General features: G+C 48.7%; 1 protein-coding gene across 1 annotated transcript; it reads right to left on the bottom strand.

Moving 5' to 3' along the window:
* Window positions 1-243: 243 nt before the first annotated feature.
* MTMR9 (myotubularin related protein 9) lies at window positions 244-20,879 on the bottom strand. The gene is made up of 10 exons (XM_042032797.1): window positions 20,240-20,879; window positions 17,833-17,941; window positions 17,380-17,505; window positions 12,219-12,392; window positions 10,377-10,594; window positions 9,291-9,452; window positions 7,420-7,561; window positions 6,057-6,277; window positions 4,441-4,592; window positions 244-3,990 (listed from the first exon to the last, which is right to left on the bottom strand). The coding sequence occupies exons 1-10, from the start codon at window positions 20,422-20,424 to the stop codon at window positions 3,827-3,829; spliced, it is 1,653 nt and encodes a 550-aa protein (XP_041888731.1). The 5' UTR covers window positions 20,425-20,879; the 3' UTR covers window positions 244-3,826.
* Between the last annotated feature and the right edge of the window lie 473 nt (window positions 20,880-21,352).

The following is a 21,352-nucleotide window of genomic DNA, read 5'->3' as shown; positions in this document are numbered from 1 at the left end:
GGAGAGCTGCTGTCCAAGGACCAAAACTGTGAGCGCAGAGCTCTGCAAGCCCCTCCCAGCCTCAGGGTCTCACCCTTCTCCTTTTACCCCTTTTCTACCACCACAGGGCCTGTTCAGCTGTAAAATAAAGCACAATTGAGCTGAAAAGAGCTAAAACTTCAATCAAAAGCTTCATCCAAGTCACACCCACCCACACCGCTCCTGTGGGAAGGGAAGGCCACGCTAATAAAGAAGATTCAGCAGTGTAATTAAAGAACTTTTTAGTCTTCAAGGTTTTAATTTAAACAGACACATCTACTATTGTCTCAACATATCTACAGCAAAGTTTACAGCCACTTTGTATCTGTTTTGCTCCCCCAAATGGCTGAACCTTGAGCCATCATCTTCTTTTTCCTCAGCTTTGTTACTTTTTTTTTTTTCTTCTTGTTGCAGTAAATTCCACACCGCAGCAGCTGGGATTCTGTACACAGACAGCAATTACCTAACACCAGCACACAACTCCCAGCCCTGCCATTTCAAAGTGTACAGGAAAAAAATCAAGACTGACGCAGCAGCCAAGTCCAAAGAGCAGTTCCAGATGCTGGGACAGCAGCGCGCTCGTCACTTGAGCTGGCAGGAGTGAACAGACACACAGCACATGTCACACAGTGCTGCTGTGACAAACACAGGCAGTGTTGGCAGACACTTCACCCCTCACACAACGACAGCACTGCCTGAGGCTTTAGCAAAGCGCACAGGAGACACCAAGAACGCTGTACAGTGCAACTTGAAATTGGATCCTATGCAACAGGGACAAAAGTGCACGTCAAAACCAGCGCCACATTCAAGAGTTAATCAATACAATCAAAATAGTGAAGGTACATATTTCGTATTTCCCTTATGAAAACTGTGCAAGTTAGTTCCTTTTCCCTTCTTTTTTTTTTTTTTTTTTTGGTAAATGGCAGAGTGTCCTTGTGGATTTCCCCGAAAACTTGGGAGATGGGGCTTTCAATGTCCAGCTTGTACCACAAATTGTGTGCAAAAGAGCAGGAGTGGGGTGGCAGTGAGGGCGTAAGGCAGTGGCACAGGAGGAGCCAGAGCTGGGCACTGCCACAGCTCAGGAAGACACAGGGAATCTGCAAAAAGGGTGTCACGGGGCAGGGATCCCCCTCTGAGAGGAGCAAACCCATCAGTGATATTAAATATGTGATTAAATAGGGGAGAGGCAAGCAGCAAAGCAAAGCATGGGAGTGCTCTGCTGTGAGTCTGGAGCCTGGGAAGCACTGGGAATGGGAAAGTCCAGTGGGAACATGGGAGCAGCCTGGCAGGAGAGCTCTGGGATGTGTCCTCTCCCAGGAGAGCCTACACCACCACCCATCCCCACTCCGTCTCCTGCCAGCCCTCCCAGGCCTGTGCCACAGAAGCTGTGCAGGGACAAGGTGCTGCCCAGCCCCGGAATTGTGGAATAAACTGCCACAGGAAGGCTGGGATCCACATTCCCAAGGCACACACAGCGCTTGGGTGCGGATTCAACACAAGTGGAGGCTGAAATTGATGCCAGCTCAGAGGGAATGTGCTGCCTTTTGTTGGCTGGCACAGCTGGTTTCCCAATTTCCTCGGATGCCTGCAGTTTGCAGGAGAGGCTGGAGCAGCCAGGCAATTAGATCCAAAAAAACCCTCTCTGCTTCTCTATTATTTAGCTCAATCTATAATTACTGTGTTAGGGAATTGCATAACCTTTAGGAGTGTTTTATGTGTAGTCTATTACAGGGAAAATAGTGCCTTCTGAATCCTTCCCATCTGGCTGGGGATAATGGATTTCAGATGGAGAAATTCTGAATGGGGTAGGGAAACACCACCCAGGCAGGTGCAGATCCCAAAGACATCATTTCAACGGGTGAACAATCATTTTAAGGGCTTGTATGAGCAACATACCCAGAGGAATCTCTGGATTTGGAGGAGGGAACAGCCCAGTTGTGCCTCCCCTGTCATGCAGAGCAGATTCCTGGCCACCCTGAGCAGCATTCCCTGTGTCAGACTGGATTTAGGGAACACGGCTCCAAACCTAAAAAGAAATTGGCATTGCAAGCAGGGGGAAATCACTCTTCTGCCTTAAGCAAGCAATGGTTTAAAAGGGATCTTGTTACTTTTTAAGCCAAAGGACTTCAGGGCTAAGTTTAGCTTAGGCAAGAAGGAAATAATTAAGGAAATAAGGACTGAAGAGGTATTAAGGTAGCACTTGACCACTATCACATAATTTTATATCATTTTCTTGATGATAGAATTTTCTTAGGCTATACTTAGTGGCTACATGATTTTTGCAGGTTCCTCCCCAGCTACTTGTACAACTGCAGATCCTGCATTTTCACACAAATTGGTGTGAAGTGGCTTTTAAATAAAGGCAGCTTCATTCCATGAACTTGGAAGCTGAACACTTTCCAGAAGGATCACACCACTGACCTACTGTAGCTCTGCTTGTTCCAGCAGAACCAGGCTAAAAGGAAGCTCTTTTCGAGATAATCCCAGCCACATGTGCTGCTGTTAATTCAATTTTTCCCAATCCTGTACAGCTACCCATGGAATCAAGCTAAAAAAAAATGCCTCTGAGTATTTCGGACCTACTCCTACCTGTCTTTTTAAAGGAGGAAAAAAAATCACTAGAGAGAACTCTGATTTTATAAAAAGCAGATTGAAGCCACAGAAACAGAAAGAGAAGCTACAAAATACAAAGTTAAATGGGAAAAAGCTTATCCCTAAAGTCTTTATGTAGTTTTAGCAGCTACAAATCATCTAAACTCTTAATATTTTTTGTAGTGTGATGGCCCCTTCATCTGCAGCAGATCTGTGAGGTCACCTGAACTTCCAGCTGCTGCTTTTGAGGTTTCACAACATGGGCATAAGAGCACAAGAGGGAAAAGCACATCAGGTGCAACGAAAGTGTTTTGTTGAGCTGTGAATGAAGTGCTGCTCTTGCACCCTGGCAATGCTGTGAAGCTGGCCAGGTGTCCAAACCCAGCCAGGAGGGTTGGAATTCCCAAGAAGGCAGCTTGGCTCTGGTTTAAAGGACAGCTCCGAGCCCTGTTCTGCAACTGGACACCCCCACCAACTACTAAACCTTTTTGTTTTCCAGGCAGAATAAAAAAAGTTTGTTATTCCTTAGGAGATCCTTGCCCACGAGGGACAATTCCACCTGAAGGTCATGGCTTAAACATTAGCAGCAGAATCCCTACTTCAATTCTGTATTGCACTGAAATGTCTTGCTCTGGTTTGGTATTTAACTTCCTGCCCCCAAGCCAATGCTGAACACAAAACCCCAAGTGTGATATGTGAAGGCTACTGAGAGTGTTGTGTAGACTGGCAGAACCTGTAATTTGATTTTAACAATTTCTAGTTTTCCTAGGAAATTAAAGAACTAAGCTGCCTTACCGACTGTAGGAGACAAAAGGTGCTTCCAGACAAAATGCCTTTACCTTATCTATACAGAACTCTCTATTTGAATCCTGTGAGTGTTCAACAAAACCAGAAAAAGTCCAAAATAAATTGGAGACATCCTGTCTCTTGGCCCATCCTGGTCATCCACACAGTTGGAGGTAACGAGTTCCAGCTCCTGCTGACACTGTACCCAACTGTGAGACAGAAAAGCTGCCAAGAGGGGACATTGTGCCCAGCTGTGTCTTCTGTAAACGAAACAAAAACCCCTCCCCAAAAAGCAGGGAGGTTTGTGGAGTGAAGGGCTCAGCAGTGGGAGGGTCAGCTGTACCCAAGGGCTCAGCAGAACATGCACTTTCCACGTTTCTTCCTCGACGTAAAGGGGGCTGGAAAGCAAAGGCCTGAGGCAAAGCCCAGCTCAGGGCTCCTCCTGCATCTCCTCACCCGTCTCCAACTCCGCCAGCTGCCGCCTCAGCGCGTTCACCTTGGCCTGCAGCTCCTTGTTGTACTTGATGATGTTGATCCTTTCTTCTTCGGCTTCCTCCAGGAATCTGGAAGGCCTGTTCCACCGCAGGAAGACACCTGGAAGCCCAGAGACACCCAGGTGACAAGGGTTTCTTGAAACAAGGAGGAATTCATGAAGGTTGTTCACATTCCAGCAGCTCTCAAGTAAGAGAGGACTTACAGTGTGCACACAGTTCACACTTCCTTCCCTCTCCCTCCCCCCTAAAGAGCTTCCCCCCCTCCTCTCCAAGTTCACCATCCTATTAAACAAGATAATTAAAGGAAAATGAAGGGGGTTCATTCTCTTTTCCTCCTGTACTTATCAGACCACTCCATTTTCAGTCTCCACCCAGCCACGGCAGCCTGCTTGTGTCACTGTCATGGACTCCTCAGCACCCATGGGATGGGGAAAGCTCCTGCAGCAGGGAACCCACTGCACATGGATTCTCCAGAATGGGCAGCAATGAAGTCTGACAAATAATCACAAAAGAGATACTGGCTGCAACAGGGAAAGCAAACCTGGCTCACCTTCCCAGAGCTGCAGGCTCTGTGGGGCCACGGAGGGCCAGATGACAAGGCTGTTGGCCTCATAAAGAGGGTTCTGGAACCTGCTCAGCTCTTCAGGCCTGTTCACCCAGGACCACAGGGACATGGTCTTCTGAGGCAGCTTCAGTTTAGCCCTAAGAAACCCACAGGAACAAGTCAGTTTTATACACTTGGATCTGTAAAGGCTCCTTTTGTCAGAACCACACAGCCACGAGTTTCTCTATGTGCTACTCCCCCAGATAATTCAGGTTAATGCCTTCACCATCGTAGCACAGGGCGTAAACCTAAAGCAATTTACTCAACCTGGCTGATTACAATTAGTTTTGAATAAAAGATGGGGAAATAACACTTGTAAGCTGGCTGCCTGCTGTCCAGGTGAAGAATCAGTCACCTCCTCACAACGCTTTGAGTGCCAGGTTTGGAAAGGGATCAGGCTCCTGTGTTAAGGTAGAGCTGGAAGTGGGGCAGGGCAGCATCAGGGAAGGATGGCAATGGAACTCTCGAGCACATAAAAGGAGTGTCATTGCTGGAATGGGCACGTCTGACAGGTCCCTCTGGTGGCAGCAAGGAACTGAGCACATGGAGCAAGCACTGCTGTTTTCCTGGGGCAATCCCACCTCCAGCAGTTACAGGGATCCCTGTGCCTTGGATTGCAGCAAGCCTCATTCTGCCTGCACTGGCAAATTGAACTGCCAGCCAGGCAGCAGATTCACCACTCCTGCGAGTGCTTCAGACAGCACAAGATAAACATCAGACTTCAACCCCTGTCTGTGCTCCCAGGCTGATGTGCCCAGATGTGACAGGCAGGTTATTACATGTAACATTCAATACTCCTCCAAATTTCAGCTTATTGGTTTCAAGTCTAACTTGGTTTTGCAGATGACTGGTTCAGCAGCCCTGCAGAAGGCAGCAGAGTCTCTGCTAAGCCCAGATTACTTTAAGGACAGAGAGGTTTACAGGAAGCTTTAAATTGCCTTCCTTCTCTGGAGTATCACTTCTGTTTTTCCTTTCCTGTCCAGTGGTCCTCAGTTCAGCAGCAGACCATCAGCCATGGGCTTACTGGAGCCAGGAGTCCTGAGGGCAGAACTGCCAAGCTCAAAACAGGAGTCTTAACCTCCCTGGCAGCTGTGGGAAGCTCCAGTCCTTCACTCTGTTTGCTACAGCCAGCAGCCCCACTCAGGGCTGCCCCTGGGGGTGGCAGGACCACCAGGCTACAGAGTCACGTTCCTCCCTCACAGGCGAGGGACAGAATTCCCAGCTGTGGCCTCTGCCTGCCTCAACCTCCTCCTCCTCCAGGCCTGCATGGACAAGTCTGCTTCCCACAGCTGTGACTCACATCAAACTCCAGCTGGTTATTCTTTTATGGAGGAGTTTCTTTGTGAGAAACTAAATAAACTGGTGATGGGTGGAGATTTTTGGCCAGGCTGGATGGGGTTTGGAGCAACCTGGGATAATGCAAGGTGTCCCTGCCCACAGCAGACGGTTGGAACGAGATGATCTTTAAGGCTTCTTCCAACCCAAATCATTCCTTGATTCCGTGACTTTTAGTCCAAGTCAGCCCAACATTTAAAGGATTCAAGTCAAGCGTCCTCACCAACCTTTCATTTTCATTGTTTCCCAGGAAAGTCCCAAACTGGGAAGCGTAGGCATGTTCAAACAGCATGATGAGGAACTGCTCGTTGAACTCGAAGGAGCAGGGGAACTGCCGATGGATCTGCCACACACATTCCAAAAAGAGCAGGAACACCGGGGCCTCCCACTTCTGTTTGCTGTTGGAATAGGCTGACTGGGCACAGCGCTGCTGGAAAGGGTGGCCAGCCTGGTGGGAATCAGGGAGAGCAACACACACAGAGGAATGGGATGTGAGGACGCATGGAAAAAACACTTCAGTGTGAGTTCTGTCCATGCAGCTGCTCAGGCAGCCAGAACAAGCTGTTAGAAACCATTATCCCTCTGCTGGCACTGCTGGGGCACCTCAATTCTGGGATTTAGTTTTGGGCCCCTCCTAAAAGAAGAAGGACACTGAGGGGCTGGAGCATGTCCAGAGAAAGGAATGGAGCTGGGGAAGGGGCTGGAGTCCCAGGAGCGGCTGAGGGAGCTGGGAAAGGGGCTCAGCCTGGGGAAAAGGAGGCTCAGGGGGGATCTTCTGGCTCTCCCTGACAGGAGGGGGCATCCAGGGGCAGGTCGGGCTCTGCTCCCAAGGAACAGGGACAGGATGAGAGGAAACGGCCTCAAGTTGCACCAGTGGGGGTTTAAATTGGATGTTAGAAAGAATTTCTTCATAGAAAGGGCTGCCCAGCCCTGGCACAGCTGCAGTGATGGAGTCCCCATCCCTGGAGGGATTTAAAAGCCACGTGGATGTGGCACTTGGGGACATGGGTCGGTGGTAACCTTGGCAGTGCTGTTGGACTTGACAGCCTGGAAGGTATTTTCCAGCTGAAATGGTTCTGTGACTCTGTGACCATTTTCCCTGCCTTTCTCAGGCTGTGTTTGATCAGAGACTGTGAGCAGGAACAAGCTGGGGTGGGTGCACTGGAGGACCAGACTGCAAAGGTACAAACAGCACAACTCAGGTTTTGTGGTTTAGACTGAACAGTTTTATCTAATGAGATGGAAAAGACAAAACCTGGTCTAGTGGAAGGTGTCCCAGCCCATGGCAGGGGGTTGGAACAAGAGGAGCTTTAAGGTCCCTTCCAACCCAAACCATTCTTGATAAGAGATGTTCCCCCTGAGCCCACAAAACAGGCAGTGCCCCAAAATCAAAAACCTGCCATGAGAGGCAGAGGCCGCAGGAGCGCCAGAAGGACAAATGACTCAGGTAATGATGCTGCTCTTTAGGACAAAGGACACTCACACTCAGCAGGGCTGCAACAAGGCCCAACCTGTTGGCTGCCCCTCAGGCTATTTCCCAACCCCAGTGTCTCTGGAACAAGCTGTTGTTCTGTCCAGGGTATTTCTTACCTGCAGCCACTCCCTCACTACAAGAGCCTCGAAGCCACGGATGGTCCTGCACCTTGGATCCAGGATGATCTGTGCCAGGGAAGTGACCTGGAGCGTGGAATCAGTTCCTTCGCTGCCATGGACTAGCACTGAAGCACCTTCCCTGGGAAACAAAAAGGTGGGAAGAGATAAGAGTGTGAATGAGCAGAACCCATCCCAGTGGATGCCATTACATCCCATGGACACCAGTGTTGACAGTGGTGAGGTTTTGCTGGCTCTTTACCACCACTGCAGCCCCATCCCACATGGATCCCACATGGATCTCACCTGGATACTCCCCAACAGTAACTTGAGCTCTGCATCACTTAAGGCTCAGTTGCTGAGCATGCTGGAAATCCAGACCCTTTCCCACACTGACAGAAGGTGCACGGTGAGATCTCCTTTGTGGGTCTCACTCTTTGGGATTGGCACCCTTTGAGTTACAGCTTGGAAGTGCAACTCATCCCATTCCACCCCCTGCCGTGGGCAGGGACACCTTCCACTAGCCCAGGTTGCTCCAAGCCCCGTCCAGCCTGGCCTTGGACACTTCCAGGAGTCCAGGGGCAGCCACAGCTTCTCTGGGCAACCTGTGCCAGGGCCTCCCCACTGTTATAATACAGAGTTTCTCCCTAATCTTTAATCAAAACCTTCCCTCCCTACACTAATTTTCTAACACTATTTTCCCCTTTCATCTTTCAGGCCCTTAAGATGCTGAAGGATCTGTCCCAGCCATTCCCTCCCCATGGAAAATACAACAGAACTCTCCTTGCCAGCCCAGCTCTGACCTCCAGGCTCAGAGTGAGGCAGGTCAGGCACCTGGAACTGACCTGCCATGGCTCCAGGTAAACAGAAAAAGCAAAGCTGAGGTTAAAAATGATGAAATCAGCCAGTGTCCCAACAAGCCAGAAGGATTTCATCACTGATCTTTCCCATTACACGCTTGCAGGAAAGAATTCCAGATAAAACTATTGATCCAGAGCAATCCTTTCCTGGCACAGGCAGTAATGAAAGCAGCACTGTCAGAGCTTTCAAAAAGCACAGAACTCCCATTTTAATGCAGCACTGCTGTTTCACCACTGAGACTGCATTTCAGCTGCTCGTGTGCCTGCAGAACACATTCCCCAGCTCCTATAAAAAGGCAGGTTTTCCCTGAATTTTGGGATGGGCTTTTCCCACCCAGAGCCACAGATAAAACCCATGTAGATTGCTGCATCTGGCCTTACAAACCCTGGCACCTGACAGCAAGCACTGCCTCTGAGGTCTGAACACGAGTCAGCTGAGTCAGCAGCATTTGTGAAAGAGATGTCAGGTTAAAAGAGGTCACAAGCACTTAGAAGGGATGAGCAGGATTGCTTGGAAAGGGATGTGGGGATAAAAATACAAGAGGGTAAAAGCACTGGACCAGTTTCTGGGGAAAACAAGGAGATGACATTGTTTTAACCTCTGGAAGTGAGGTGTGGTATTGGAAATTTGCAGCTGAAAAGGAAAAAAAAAAAAAAGACTTCTTAAAGAAAGAAAACAACAACTCTGTGTCCCCTTTTCCAGGCCATCAAACACCATTTCAGATGGGCTCATTTTAACCCAAACCTTCAATAAAACTCTCTAAATTAGCTTGGCTGCAACAGACACAGAAATATACCTTAACCACACGATCCAAAACCTTTTCTTAGTTGAGGTTTCCTCCCTCTTCCTGATTTATTGGAGGAACATTCCTTCACCATGAGGAAACAGACTCTTCCATGGGTACAAGTGAACCAGATCACGGCAGGCAGTTATTGATGCTGCCAGAGGTATTTAATGAGCAATCTGTAACCAGTGAATGAGCAACCCAAGACTTTCTGCAGGAGATTTACCTGTCAATGCACTGAGCAGCCAGACAAGCTGCAGTCAGCAGCTCCTTGATGTGAGTGAGCCAGTTGGAAGCTTCCAGTTTACTGAGCCAGCGGTCCATGTTGTGTGACTGGTCATTGCAAGCTTCCACCAGCTTGATGAAGCTCTCCTGCAGGATATTAAACCTTTGGGGAAAGGAAAATATTGTTGAAAGCACAAGGAGTAGCATAGGAACGAGGACATGGATTATTTAGGGTTTGTATATTGTGTTTATTCATTCTCCTCTCTCTGATGCTGTAAATAATCAGCAACAAATTTAAGTTCACATAAAATCTTTAGAAGCAAAACTAAACACTTCAAGTATTTGCCAGGAAATTCCTTATTGAACTCCTCAAGAGCTGGCCCACAGCTCCAGTAATATTACTGCAGGTCTGTGCAGAAGGATTCCCCAAAATTAAGGCTTAAGGGAGGTTGAACAAGGCAAGACTTTTAGTCTGTTTGATTCAGTAACTGGTCTGCAAATGACTGAAGCATATTAGATGTCCAGTGAAAAGTACTGGACCACAGAATCATGGAATGATTTGGGTTGGAAAGGACTTTAAAGCTCATCCCGTTCCACCCCCTGCCATGGGCAGGGACACCTTCCACTATCCCAGGTTGCTCCAAGCCCCATCCAACCTGGCCCTGAGCACTTCCAGGGATGAGGCAGCCACAGCTTCTCTGGCCAAATCCTCTGGACAAGAGGAGTGTGACAGCCACAGAATAAATCCTCCCCTGCAGAAGTTTTCTGGCAAGGTACCTGCTCCTTCCTGTGCAAAGGGGAACACAGGAAGGCTGGAGTGTGGCTAAAGATGCTCAGGAAAAGGAACAGCACGGGGATGATGCCTGATGGCTGACACCTGCAGCAGGTTGCCCAGAACAAGGAACCAAACCAAAAATCCCCTTATCATCCACATACCCTGGTTTTGCCATAGAAGGAACACAACCCTGTTGCCAGGAAGCAGAATATACAACTCTTCTTAAAAGAGAAGGGACTTTGTGGAGGTATCACTGCTCTGCCAGTGCGACCCGACACAGCCCAGCTCAGGGGAGAGCCTGATTTCACCCACCTCTCAATATATTTGTGAATTCTCCTCCACTGGGGGTAGTGGACTTCTTGTTCAAAGCCCCCTCCCTTGGCCCTGGCCTGCTGGGCAACATTCAAAGGCCGGGTGTCGATGACGAAGCCGCGCCTGCCCGAGCGGAGCGTGGCGTTAATCAACTTCTCGTCCTCCTTGCAGCGCCGCCCGTTGGTGCCCGTCAGGGGCTGGCTGCTCCTCAGCATCGCCTGGGGAGACACAAAACCATCAGTGAGGCACTGGAAGTGGAGAGAATTCTGACTGAAAGGCACCATGCACTTGAGCATCAAGCCTTGCCCTGAATACTTGGGTTGCTTTAAGTTTGATCCCTCGCAAGGACTGAAGGTATTTAAAAGTGAACCAGAAATCCTTGAATCCAGCAATCATTTGGCTGGGCAAGTTTTAAATTCCAGGCATCATCTTAGAGGCTGTATCCCTTCAGTTATGCCTCAACTACCATCTCTGTGAACTACCGAGCTGCCTTCCTGCTGATGGCTCCTTCATAAACCCTGGAAGTGTTATAAATCCCTGGAAGTGTTCAAGGCCTGGTTTGATGGGGCCATGAGCAGCCTGATCCAGTAAGAGGCATCCCTGCCCACTGCAGGGAATTGGAACTAGATGGCGTCTAAGGATACTTCCAACCAAAACCATCCAGTGATTCTATGAAACCAACTCTTTCAGGATTGTCATTTTCAAAGTCCCTTCCCAACTCTGTTCTTAAAACGCTTGAATTGTTCGTGAGTTAAAGGTGACATTTTTAACCCATGGATGGATTAATAAACCTCAAGTCCACAGACTGATGAGCTGAGATTTCTCTTTAGTAAATGCCTTTCAATTCAGAAGCACCCCAGCAGCTCAAATCGTAACTAAAATGTGAGGGCAGCCAGTCAGCAACCCCAGCTACAGCTGAGAACTCAGAGGCAGGAGGGCAATGAGAGTGACAGCTTTACTGTCACAACTCCAACACTCCGAGCCAAATACTGTTGTACTCCTCACACCTGAAACATGCACAGTTTGGAGAGATAATAGAGGAAAAATCTTCCTTTGATGGTTTTCTGTTGAGCTGAGAAAAAGCAAAAAGCACAACCGATATGGAGTAGGCGGTTGGCTGCTTCTAAAGCAAAGCAAAGAAAACCCCAAGGTACTTCTGAGTCAGACTACACAGTTCAAATTCAAGGCTTACGAATCTTGGTCACAGGAGAAGGCATTAAAGCATTTGAGGAGACTGTATCAAGTTTAAAAGCTGCAGGTTGGCCACCCCAGCACCCTCAGAACTGGTTACAACGGCAAGAGACACAATTACCCAACAGTCTCATACAGTGCATTTCTTAATTACAACGTATCAGCCACTCCATTAGATTCTGGCTTGTCAGGAAGTCTGTGCAAGACCAAGACTTTGTTACTCCTGAATCGAGTTACCCTGCCAGGCTCAGAGAACAGATTGCCCTGCTCCTCCCTGCACAGTCACACAGCAGAAGCAGCGCTGGCTCTGCTGTCACCACAGCTGTGACAAGGACCCACCGCTCACAGACAGGACAATGTGGCTCCTGCCATCCTTTCCATGAAAACTCTTGGCAGGCACAGCCAGTCAGGGTGCCAGCAGTGGCTTTACAGGCCCCATCTTGCTCTTAGTGCTGTAAGCAAGCTCCTGCCATGACATTCCCAAACAAGCAGATTAAGGGCTATTTCTAGGATGGAGATTACTCACTCCATCACCCAGACCCAGCTTCACTGAGGAAGTTGGAAAATAAACCAGGAGCTCTGTTAATTCCAGAGCATAAAACAGATTCCCACACCTCCTTCAAGCACAACCACCCCTCACGCCCAGCTCACCATCCCATTTTTCTTGTGGTAGTAGCTCAGCACTGGGAAGCGGCCGCCGTGGCGGAACAGGGCAACTTTGCGGAGCGCTTCGTCATCGATGCATTTGGGGACAATGACAACTGGAGGGTAAGAGGGACACACAGAGAATTCCTTGTTGACACAGCTCAGACGCCATTCATTGGTCTGAAAAACACCAGAACACAGCTTTGTCAGAAAACTTGTTGTATGGGAGAGGTAACAGGGAAGAAAGACTTCCATGCACAGGATAAAGCACACACGGAGTCACATTTGTGATCTGTTCCATTTGCACCACAAATTGTCCTTTAAGCATCCATTTACAGGGCTGTTGACCCATTAAGTTTTCCAGCACATCCCTTGGTGCTCCCTGCAATCATCTCCTTGCAGCAGCTCCCAGAAGCTCATTCCTCAGAGTGCAGATAAAGCTTGTAAGCAATGGAACAGTGATCAGGTGCCTCTGGGTCTTGAACAACAGTTCCCCCTCTGGTTTATCCACATCCTCAAACTGCACAAAATAAGCCCACGTGGGCAGAAACGGGTGACTGTGGCTTTAAATTATTTCACAGGCACAGCAGACAGCAAGGGGAAACCCCACAGAGAAATGTATTCTCACAACAAGTTCGTTTAGGTACAGGGAATATGGGCCCAACCTTCCACCTGTACTGAAATAAGAGTTCACAAGACAAAGATGGCCCAGAAAGGCAAGAATTTCCACCAACTCCAGATGCTGAAGCTGCTTTGAGGTTAAAATTTCAATTTAAACATCTCCAGCTTGGTTCTTTTCTGTGGGCTCAGCTGCAGCTCTTGCTCCAAAAGCACCTTCTGGAAGCAGCCCAGCACCGAGGGCTCATCATGAGCTCCTGCTTCGTAACTTCTCCAGCTTCCAACAGCCAAAGCCTTGGGAAAGAAGGGCTGAATGTGACACCTCACAGGCACTTGGCATGAGAATTCCAGCTACCTGATACCCAGGGTCACACACAAGCCTTGGCTTCAGCTCAGGGAAAAAGGTCAACGTGGAGATTCTGCAGCAGGGAGAGACCCCAGAGAGATCCATCAAACCTCTGCTCATCTGAGTTCAAACAAAGTTTGAGGCAGACAAAAAGGCAGAGGGATAAGGCAGGTAGGACAAAGTGAGAAAAGAGCACAGCAGCCAAATTAGGCTGTGACAAAACACATAAAACCTACACCAACTCAAGTCTGTTGGTTGAATTTGCATGAATTGCACATCTCTGATCAGAATTCCTTTCTTCCAGATCCTTACTATATCTTGCCACACTCCTGATCGCTACCTGCTTATATAAATCCACCTGACTGGCTCACTGGTCCAGTGGAAAACTGGGATCAATTCAGGAATGTTTTCTGGCAATGAAGCCTTTCCATCAGCTGAACAAGGCGATCTGACTCACAACACTGTTTCATCAGCAGCAGCTCCAAGGCATGGGATGTGTGGCCTCGGAGACAGGAAAACTGTCCTTTTTGGTGGCAGCCTAAGAAAGATGCTGGGAAAAAATAAATACCAGCATCAATAGCAGCAATTGCTGCCTTTGTGCATGAACCCAGCTGGACAGTTTTGCACCATCCCTGCCACAACCTTATTTCATTATTCATTAGCCTCCAAACAGCTCCTCTGAACAGCTCCATTTTATAAAAAGCAGAGCTTGTCCCAGATGCCAAGTCAAATTGCCTCTGGCCATCGTGTTATGAGCAGAGATGAAAGGTTCTGGGTCACAAAAGGGATGTGGCTGGTCACAGCACCAGCTTTTAATGCACCAACAATGGGATTTTAATAGGACTTTTGGGGTGTCTACGTTAATTTACATAGGATGTTGTGCAATTTGATTACCGTGAAAAAATATGCATGGATCTGGAATACCAAACTGATAAAAGCCTCACTGCCACACGATGGGAGAAGGCAAAACCAGAACTCTGTGGAATGTTTGAGACTGGCTGTCACAGGCACCACGGGTATGGAAAGGAATGGAAGAGCAGCACCTGATTCATCTCCCACTGTGGTAATTCAACCCTGCCCACAACCTGCTCTCCTCCCCGTTTACACCAGAGACAGATGATCCCATTATGTCAGCCCAGAGTCATTTCCATGGGAAGGAGGAGGAGCCTGGCAGCACTTGGCACCATTTGTCTTCCCTCCAACAGCTCCTGCTGCAGAGATCCCGTTAACCTCTGCAGTGAGAGCTCCAGACTGCCCCAATCAACTCTCTTTAGCCTAGGCCTGGCTGGAATTTGGAAGCAAAAAGGGCCACAGGTAATTGGAAGAGGGAGGCAGCAGCAGAGGAAGCAGAAGGACTGCAGGGAAAGGGATGAAGGGGGACCTCACCTTCAGCTATCACCAGGTAATTGTGCTGTGTGAAACTCAGGGAGTGCAAAGTGAACCTTGAATCCTCCCAGCAAGACACCTGAGCTTCTAGGAATCAAAAAAAGCTAAGGATAGAAGCAGCAAAAGGATGAGGGCTGAGCAGAAAGGGAGAGAACTCCAAAGAACAAAGAAAGGAGTGATTCTTAAACCCAGGACAGGATCAACTCTTAGATTTCTACTTTTCTTGTCCTGATACTAGTTTATGGAGATATTGATTCCCAAATGCCCAAGCTATCCTTCCTCCTAAAACTTGTAATTGCCAGGAGATTGTTTGTTGTTTTCCACAAAACATTGGGACACAAGTCAAGCTCTGCCAACAGGCCTCAAAAAAAAGTCAAGAACCCAGCGTGGACCTTGGGAGATCCTGCAAAGCAGCAATGCCAGAGGCCATTCCCAAGGAACAAGCCCTGCTGGGATCAGATTGGGCATGGACAAGCAACAGAACAGATGTAAAAGTTGATGCTTGTCCGGAAAGAGCAAAATATGGTTCACAAGTACCACTGTAACCTGAGCCCAAACACAGAAAGTTCTGCTTTTTAAAAGAAGCTCCAATACAAACATGAAGCACAACTGAATTGTTCAGAACCCTGAGATCTTTCCTGCTAAAAAGGGGAAGAAAACAGAGAAAAAGGGGGAGGGGGAAGGAAAGAAAAGAGAGAAAAAGACAGGGAGAGAAAAACGGGGGAAAGAAAAAAGGCGGGGGAAAGAAAACGAGAAAAAGGGGGGAAAGAAAAAAGGTGGGGGAAAGAAAACAAGAGAAAAGGGGGAAAGAAAACAAGAGAAAACCGCGGGAAAGAAAACAAGAGAAAAAGGGGGGAAAGAAAACATGAAAGAAAAAGGAATAAAGGGGGAAAGAAAAGGAGAATGAAGTAAGTGATTTTCTTGGCAACAAAATATCTTTTTGTTAATTACACTGCCAGTGTACAAACTTCTCATGGCCTCTCCACTTCATTTTAGGATAATGAATTTCCAGAGTTAGTTTGCAGTGTCCTGCAGTTGTGGAATTTGGCAGAAGAGAAACCTCTTGGCTCTCCTCTGACTGCTCAGAGAAAATATGAACCCCCTGCACATACTCTGAATTCCACTCAGCCCCTCACTGTGCAGTGAAGAATACAAATTACATATTATATTATCTAAATATTTAATGTATTGACGAACTTTTAAAAATAAATATTAACTTTTACACTTCACTTTGCCATTAGAGAGTGTGTCCATGTCTGAAAACAACTCTCCTGTAGCAGATAAATGTGGAATTAACACAGTACTAGAGCTGTAGGGTGGGTGAAATCCAGTTTTTGACTTCTTACCCTGTTGGGGAGGGTACAGATCCAGATGGATGATTTAGCAGAGGCAGGAACCTTTGGAATTTTACTCATTTGACTTCTGGGAGAAAGATTTAAATCAGCCATTTCCTTGTTCCAGCCTGTCACACAAGGCAGTGTCATTACAGAACAAGACTTATTTGGTCAACAAGACATTTATCTGTTGTTCAGCAGATGTAAATCATTGGAAGGTGGCTTTTGACACCATTTTGTTCAAAATGTGAGGTTTTGGGTGAAAAGCCAAGAATAAATCAACAGCTGCCAGATGTGGAGATTTTAAAGGAATGAATGATTGCCCTGGGAACGTGGTGCTAAAAGGCAATGAGGTTTTTAAATGTAATTCTTACAAAGGAGAGTATGTTCAGAAAGGCAAGAGATTGACAAATGCAGTCTTAAATCCCTGAAAAATAAGGAAGAAAGCAGCACATCAATGGATCCATGTGCTGGATATGATAACAGACAGTTGGTCTGTCTCTGGAAGACAGAGGAAGATAAGACACATGAGAGTGCTTTAATCATGAGACAGAAATAGCAAGGCCTCTGAACCCCTTTAATTTTCTGGTGATTTCATCAACTGGATTTGGTCAAGCTGATCACATTATTCAGTTATTGCTCATAGCCAGGAAGTGATACAGGCTGCAGACAAGCTGGGCTGCAGATAAAAGCAAATTAAAACAAACAAAAAAAAAAAATCAATGTTCTTGGATGCTGCACTAATGGCTGTGGGCTCAGAAACCTGAGCTGATGGAGCAAGAGCACAGAGTGGATGTGAAACAAAGGCCTGGAACACAGAGATGCAAATCTAAGGAATTATTAAACCAGGTTCCTGCACCCAAGACAGTTCCCACTCTACCAAATCCAGCCATCCTAAAAGGAAATTTGAAGAAGAGACACAACAGGCAATGCCACAAGAATTGCTACCCTCCAGGTACCAAAACAATATCAATGTACTCAAGAGCACCTGGAGAAAGAGGACTGGAAGTTTCCTGCTTTTTGAACCTCCTCAATATTTCCCCAGCATCAACTAAAGGAAAAAGTGCTTCAAACTGGGCATCTTCATTGTCATCCTCCTAAAGAGCAACTTTTTAAAACCAATGTCATTTCAAAGAAGGGTTTGACAAAGATTATTCTCACTCCACTCCAGATCAAAGTTAAGTACAACAAAGCCAGGCCAAAGGATTTCAATTTGTTCTTCCAATTAGAGAACCATCCCCAAAGGCCAAAAACATTCCCTACCTTTGTGATTTCCTGAGAAAGGCCTCAAACCTCCACTAGTACAAGGTGAAACAGCAAACAAAGGTCTGATGTTACAGAGGGAATATTTCAACAAGGCTCACTTCTCACCCAGGCACCAGATGGATTTTTAACCATCCAGGATTTCCAGTCCAGCCACTGCTGGGTGAAAGAGTTCACAGAATATCTGAGTGCCTGGGCAAATCCCTCAAATCCCACTCACCATTGAACTGAGGAGCTCAAACTCTTGTTCCAGCAGAAAAGAGGACCATCCATCTTCCAGGACCTCAAACATGGGCCGGTAGAAGAACGGATACATGAGGGTGATTGAATCCAGGGTGGAAAGCGCCTGTGTGGGCAAGAGAAATCATGGAATCACAGGTGGGAGTTGGAAGGGACCTTAAAGTTCATCCCATTCCACCCCCTGCCATGGGCAGGGACACCTTCCACTATCCCAGGGTGCTCCAAGCCCCGTCCAACCTGGCCTTGGACACTTCCAGGGATGGGGAGTCCAAAACCTCTGGGAAATACCCCACAACCCCCTGTGAAATATTCCAGATTCTCCTTTGCCTTCCAAAACATGAATGAAAACCTTCCTAACTGGAAAAAAAAAAAGCTGTTAAGGCTGAGGTGAGCTCAAGACCTGCAGGTTTTCTGACTGATGGTAACTCCTCACCTCGATGGAGCTGGCGATGTTCAGACACTCCTCCATCCCTGGGATGTCCAGCTGGATAATCCTCAGGTCTTTGCATTTTATGATGATGGTGCCCAAGGAGCCCACGAACCTACAGCAAGACAGGAAGTGAGTCCCATAAAAACAGGATCCTCTAAGGCAAGAGAAGTGCCACAGCTCTTTCTACAAGGCAAAATCCCATTAGTGGCAGTTTGCCTGCAGCAGCACCTTACAAGAAAATAAAGAAACAAACCCGTTAAATCATAAATCACATTATTAAAACTCATTATTCGCCATTTGCAAGTTTGGTTTTATGTCCATTTATTCCATCCTTTGGCTGTGGCAGGGAGTGGAGGTATTATTACATGACAAATATTACACCAGTGGGAGGGTGGGCAGGCCCTGGCACAGGGTGCCCAGAGAAGCTTTGGCTGCTCCAGCCCTGGAAGTACTCAAGGCCAGGTTGGACGGGGCTTGGAGCACTCTGGGATAGTAGAAGGTGTCCCTACTCATGGAATGAGATGAGCTTTAAGGTCCCTTCCAACCCAAACCCTTCTGGGATTTATGATTTAACAGGAAAGTTTGGTGTCTGACACCTGCAGTGCCATGATTTGCTCTGGAGACCTCAGGGCAGTGAAGGTCTTATCCCCCAGAAAAGTCTCTGTTCACAAAGCAGCTCAGAGCCCTCATCAGCCATATTTCAGTCACTTAAAGAGCTACAAAAGTTCAAGGAGCAGAGTTTGATCCTCTGATACTTAGGGAAAACACCACTTTGTATAAAAAACCTTCATAGAATTAAATGGGACAAGAGATTTTCTGCACCTGGCACAACGTTGTGCACTAAGAACCTGAAGCAGCACCAAACTGGATCTTCCTAAAATCTACATTGATTTGGGGGTCTTGTTATTCTCTCCAGCGTGGAGAAATTCCTGTTATCCCTTTACATGCCAAGTTTCACTGCAGTTACACTCACACAAAACAACTTTCAGGGTCTGCTCTGGCAAATAAGGGCTGAGAGTATCTGCACACAGAGTAAAGCTGTTGTAAAGCACATCCTGAGCCAGCAGTGCACTACTCCCTCCTCAGAGCTCCATGTTCCTTGATTATTTGGGATTAACTTACACCAGAACTGCTGCTAAACTCATTAAAAAAAATTTAAAACAGAAAGAAAGGCTTGTAAATATTAATTTTCAAAATGGGGTTATGGCTGGTTTAGTACAAGGAGTAACAGGGGTGAGGCCAAACCACTCTGAGGACTGAGCATGGGAAGAAATTCCCTGGGGTTTCCACCCCTCGGCTCCTTTCCTCTCTCAGAAACACTCAGGGAAATCAGGAACAAACTTAATCAGCACCCAGCAACTCCCCCATTCCAGACTCTATTTTTTTTAATTTCTGCTGCCTGAATGTTCCAGTCTTGCTGGCAGAAAGGGATTCTGTTCTACCAGATTTCCTTAGCAGGCATTAAAAACAGAGGAAGGATTTTGTAATTAATACAAAAATGAAGTATTACCATCAAGCTGAAAAAAGGACCAAGGAGAGGGAGCAGAAGACAATGACCAGGTGAGGTGGGGCAGACCTTGATGAGGGACAATGGTACAGGTAAGGCACAAATGAGGGGGGAAAGGATAAATCTCTGAAGTCTCTGTAATAAAAAGGGGATGGGCAAGAAAAAATATGGAGCTCTGCAGCTAGGACTCAGCTTTACCACAAAAAGCACCTTGTTACAGGGTTATTGATCCCACAAGCAGCTGCAGAAGGGAGGGACGATGCTGTCAAGCAGCAGGAGACTGATTTGGAGCTGAGCAAGTCCAGAGACCACTTGTGCCAGCAGTTTTGGTGGGTGACACAAAGCAAACCCCTGCAGCAGTGCTCTGATTTCCATCTCTCTGCACAGCAGGAAGCTGCACCGTTTATAAAGGGCTGCAGGGGCAGATGAACCCACTGAACAACGAACACAGAGCAAAAGGGGTGAAAAGGCTCTGACTCTGTGGCAAAAATTCAACCTTTGAGATGCAACATCAAACATGAACATCCAAACAAAAGCAGAACCCTGCCCTGGGCGCTGAGAGAATCACTGAGGTTGGAAAAGGATCACCCGACCCCACCTTGTCCCCAGCCCAGAGCTCTGAGTGCCACCTCCAGTCCTTCCCTGGACACCTCCAGGGGCAGGCACTCCAAACCTCCCTGGCATTCCGATGCTTCATCGCCCTTTCTGTGCAGAAATTCCTCCTGATGCCCAACCCGAGCCTCCCGTGGCACAGCTTAAGGCAACGTCCATGCCCAGAGCATCCTTCCTGCTCCCCACGCCTGGATTTGGGACAGCTGAGGTGCCAGCCAGCCTTTCCAACCGCTTCCCAACCCCGAGACAAGGCATTAGGGATGGGCAGGCAGGGAGAAAGGGGAGCATCACCTTTTCTCGATAGAGTCGATGTTGGAGTGCAGCAGCCACAGCTCCTCGGCGTTGTCGTGCCGCCGGGACGAGAAGATGAGGTGGTGGCCGGTCAGACACAGCGTCCCCTCCACGGCCGGGTGGAACGGGCGGTGCAGCGCCACGTTATCGGCTCGGGGGGTCTTGATCAGCTCGGCGAACTCCATGCTGGAGGGGAAGGCGGGGGAAACCCACTGGGAAAAATCTCACTGGGAAAAACTCACTGGGAAAAACGGGGGGGAGCCTCGGGAACAGCGGCAGGGCCGGGGTGGGAAAGCCAGGGAGGGTCTGTGCGGTCCCACCCGGGCAGGCGGGGACATAACCTGGGGGTGGCGGCGGCTCTCTGGGCACGGAGAGCGATGCGGCCAGGGGGAGAGACCCTCACAGGGCCCCCCCTTCTCCCTCAGGGCCCGACCGGGGCTGTGGGGAGGAGGCTGCAGAGGGGAGCGGATGGGGCGGCTCGAGGAGACCCTCGGTGCTGACAGGGGGAGGGTCAGGGCGGTGGGGGAGCCCCAGGACCCCCGGGCCCCTCAAGATTCCCGGGATTCCCAGGAGCCGCCGGCGGAGCGGGATGGGCCGGAAGCGCCTCCCGGGAGCCTCCCGGGTCACGTGACGGGAATCGGAGCCAATCCGCGGCCGCCATCCTCAGGGAGCCGGGGAAGTGGTTAAATGGTCCGGCGTGCGGCATGGCCCCGCCATAAACGTTCCGGGGCTGTTAAGGGTAATGGGCGGGGCTAGAGGCGGGGCCCGCGGAAGGGGGCGTGGCCTGGAGGGGAGCCAATGGGAAGGGACCCTCGGGGGGCGGGGCCTGGAGGGGGAGCCAATGGGAAGGGGACCTGCGGGGGCGGGGCCTGGAGGGGAAGCCAATGGGAAAGGGACCCGCGGGGGGCGGGGCTTGAGGGGGCGGGGCCTGGGCGGGGCTCCCGTAAAGGGGCGGGACTGGATCGGGCTGGGATCGGGAATGGAGCGGGAAGGGAACGCGCAGGGGGAATGGAGTGGGCTGGGATTGGGAACGGAGCGGGAAGGGAACGGGCAGGGACTGGGAATAGAGCGGGCAGGGATCGGGAGTGGAGCGGGCAGGGATCGGGAATGGAG

The sequence above is a fragment of the Corvus kubaryi genome, unplaced genomic scaffold (genome assembly GCF_017639235.1).
Source record: "Corvus kubaryi isolate FWS band 111438036 unplaced genomic scaffold, C.kubaryi_AGA036_p1.0 37354, whole genome shotgun sequence".
In the NCBI taxonomy this organism is placed as follows: Eukaryota; Metazoa; Chordata; class Aves; order Passeriformes; family Corvidae; genus Corvus; species Corvus kubaryi.
The sequence above is the reverse complement of the archived record's forward strand: the minus strand, read 5'-3'. Positions and strand labels throughout refer to the sequence as shown.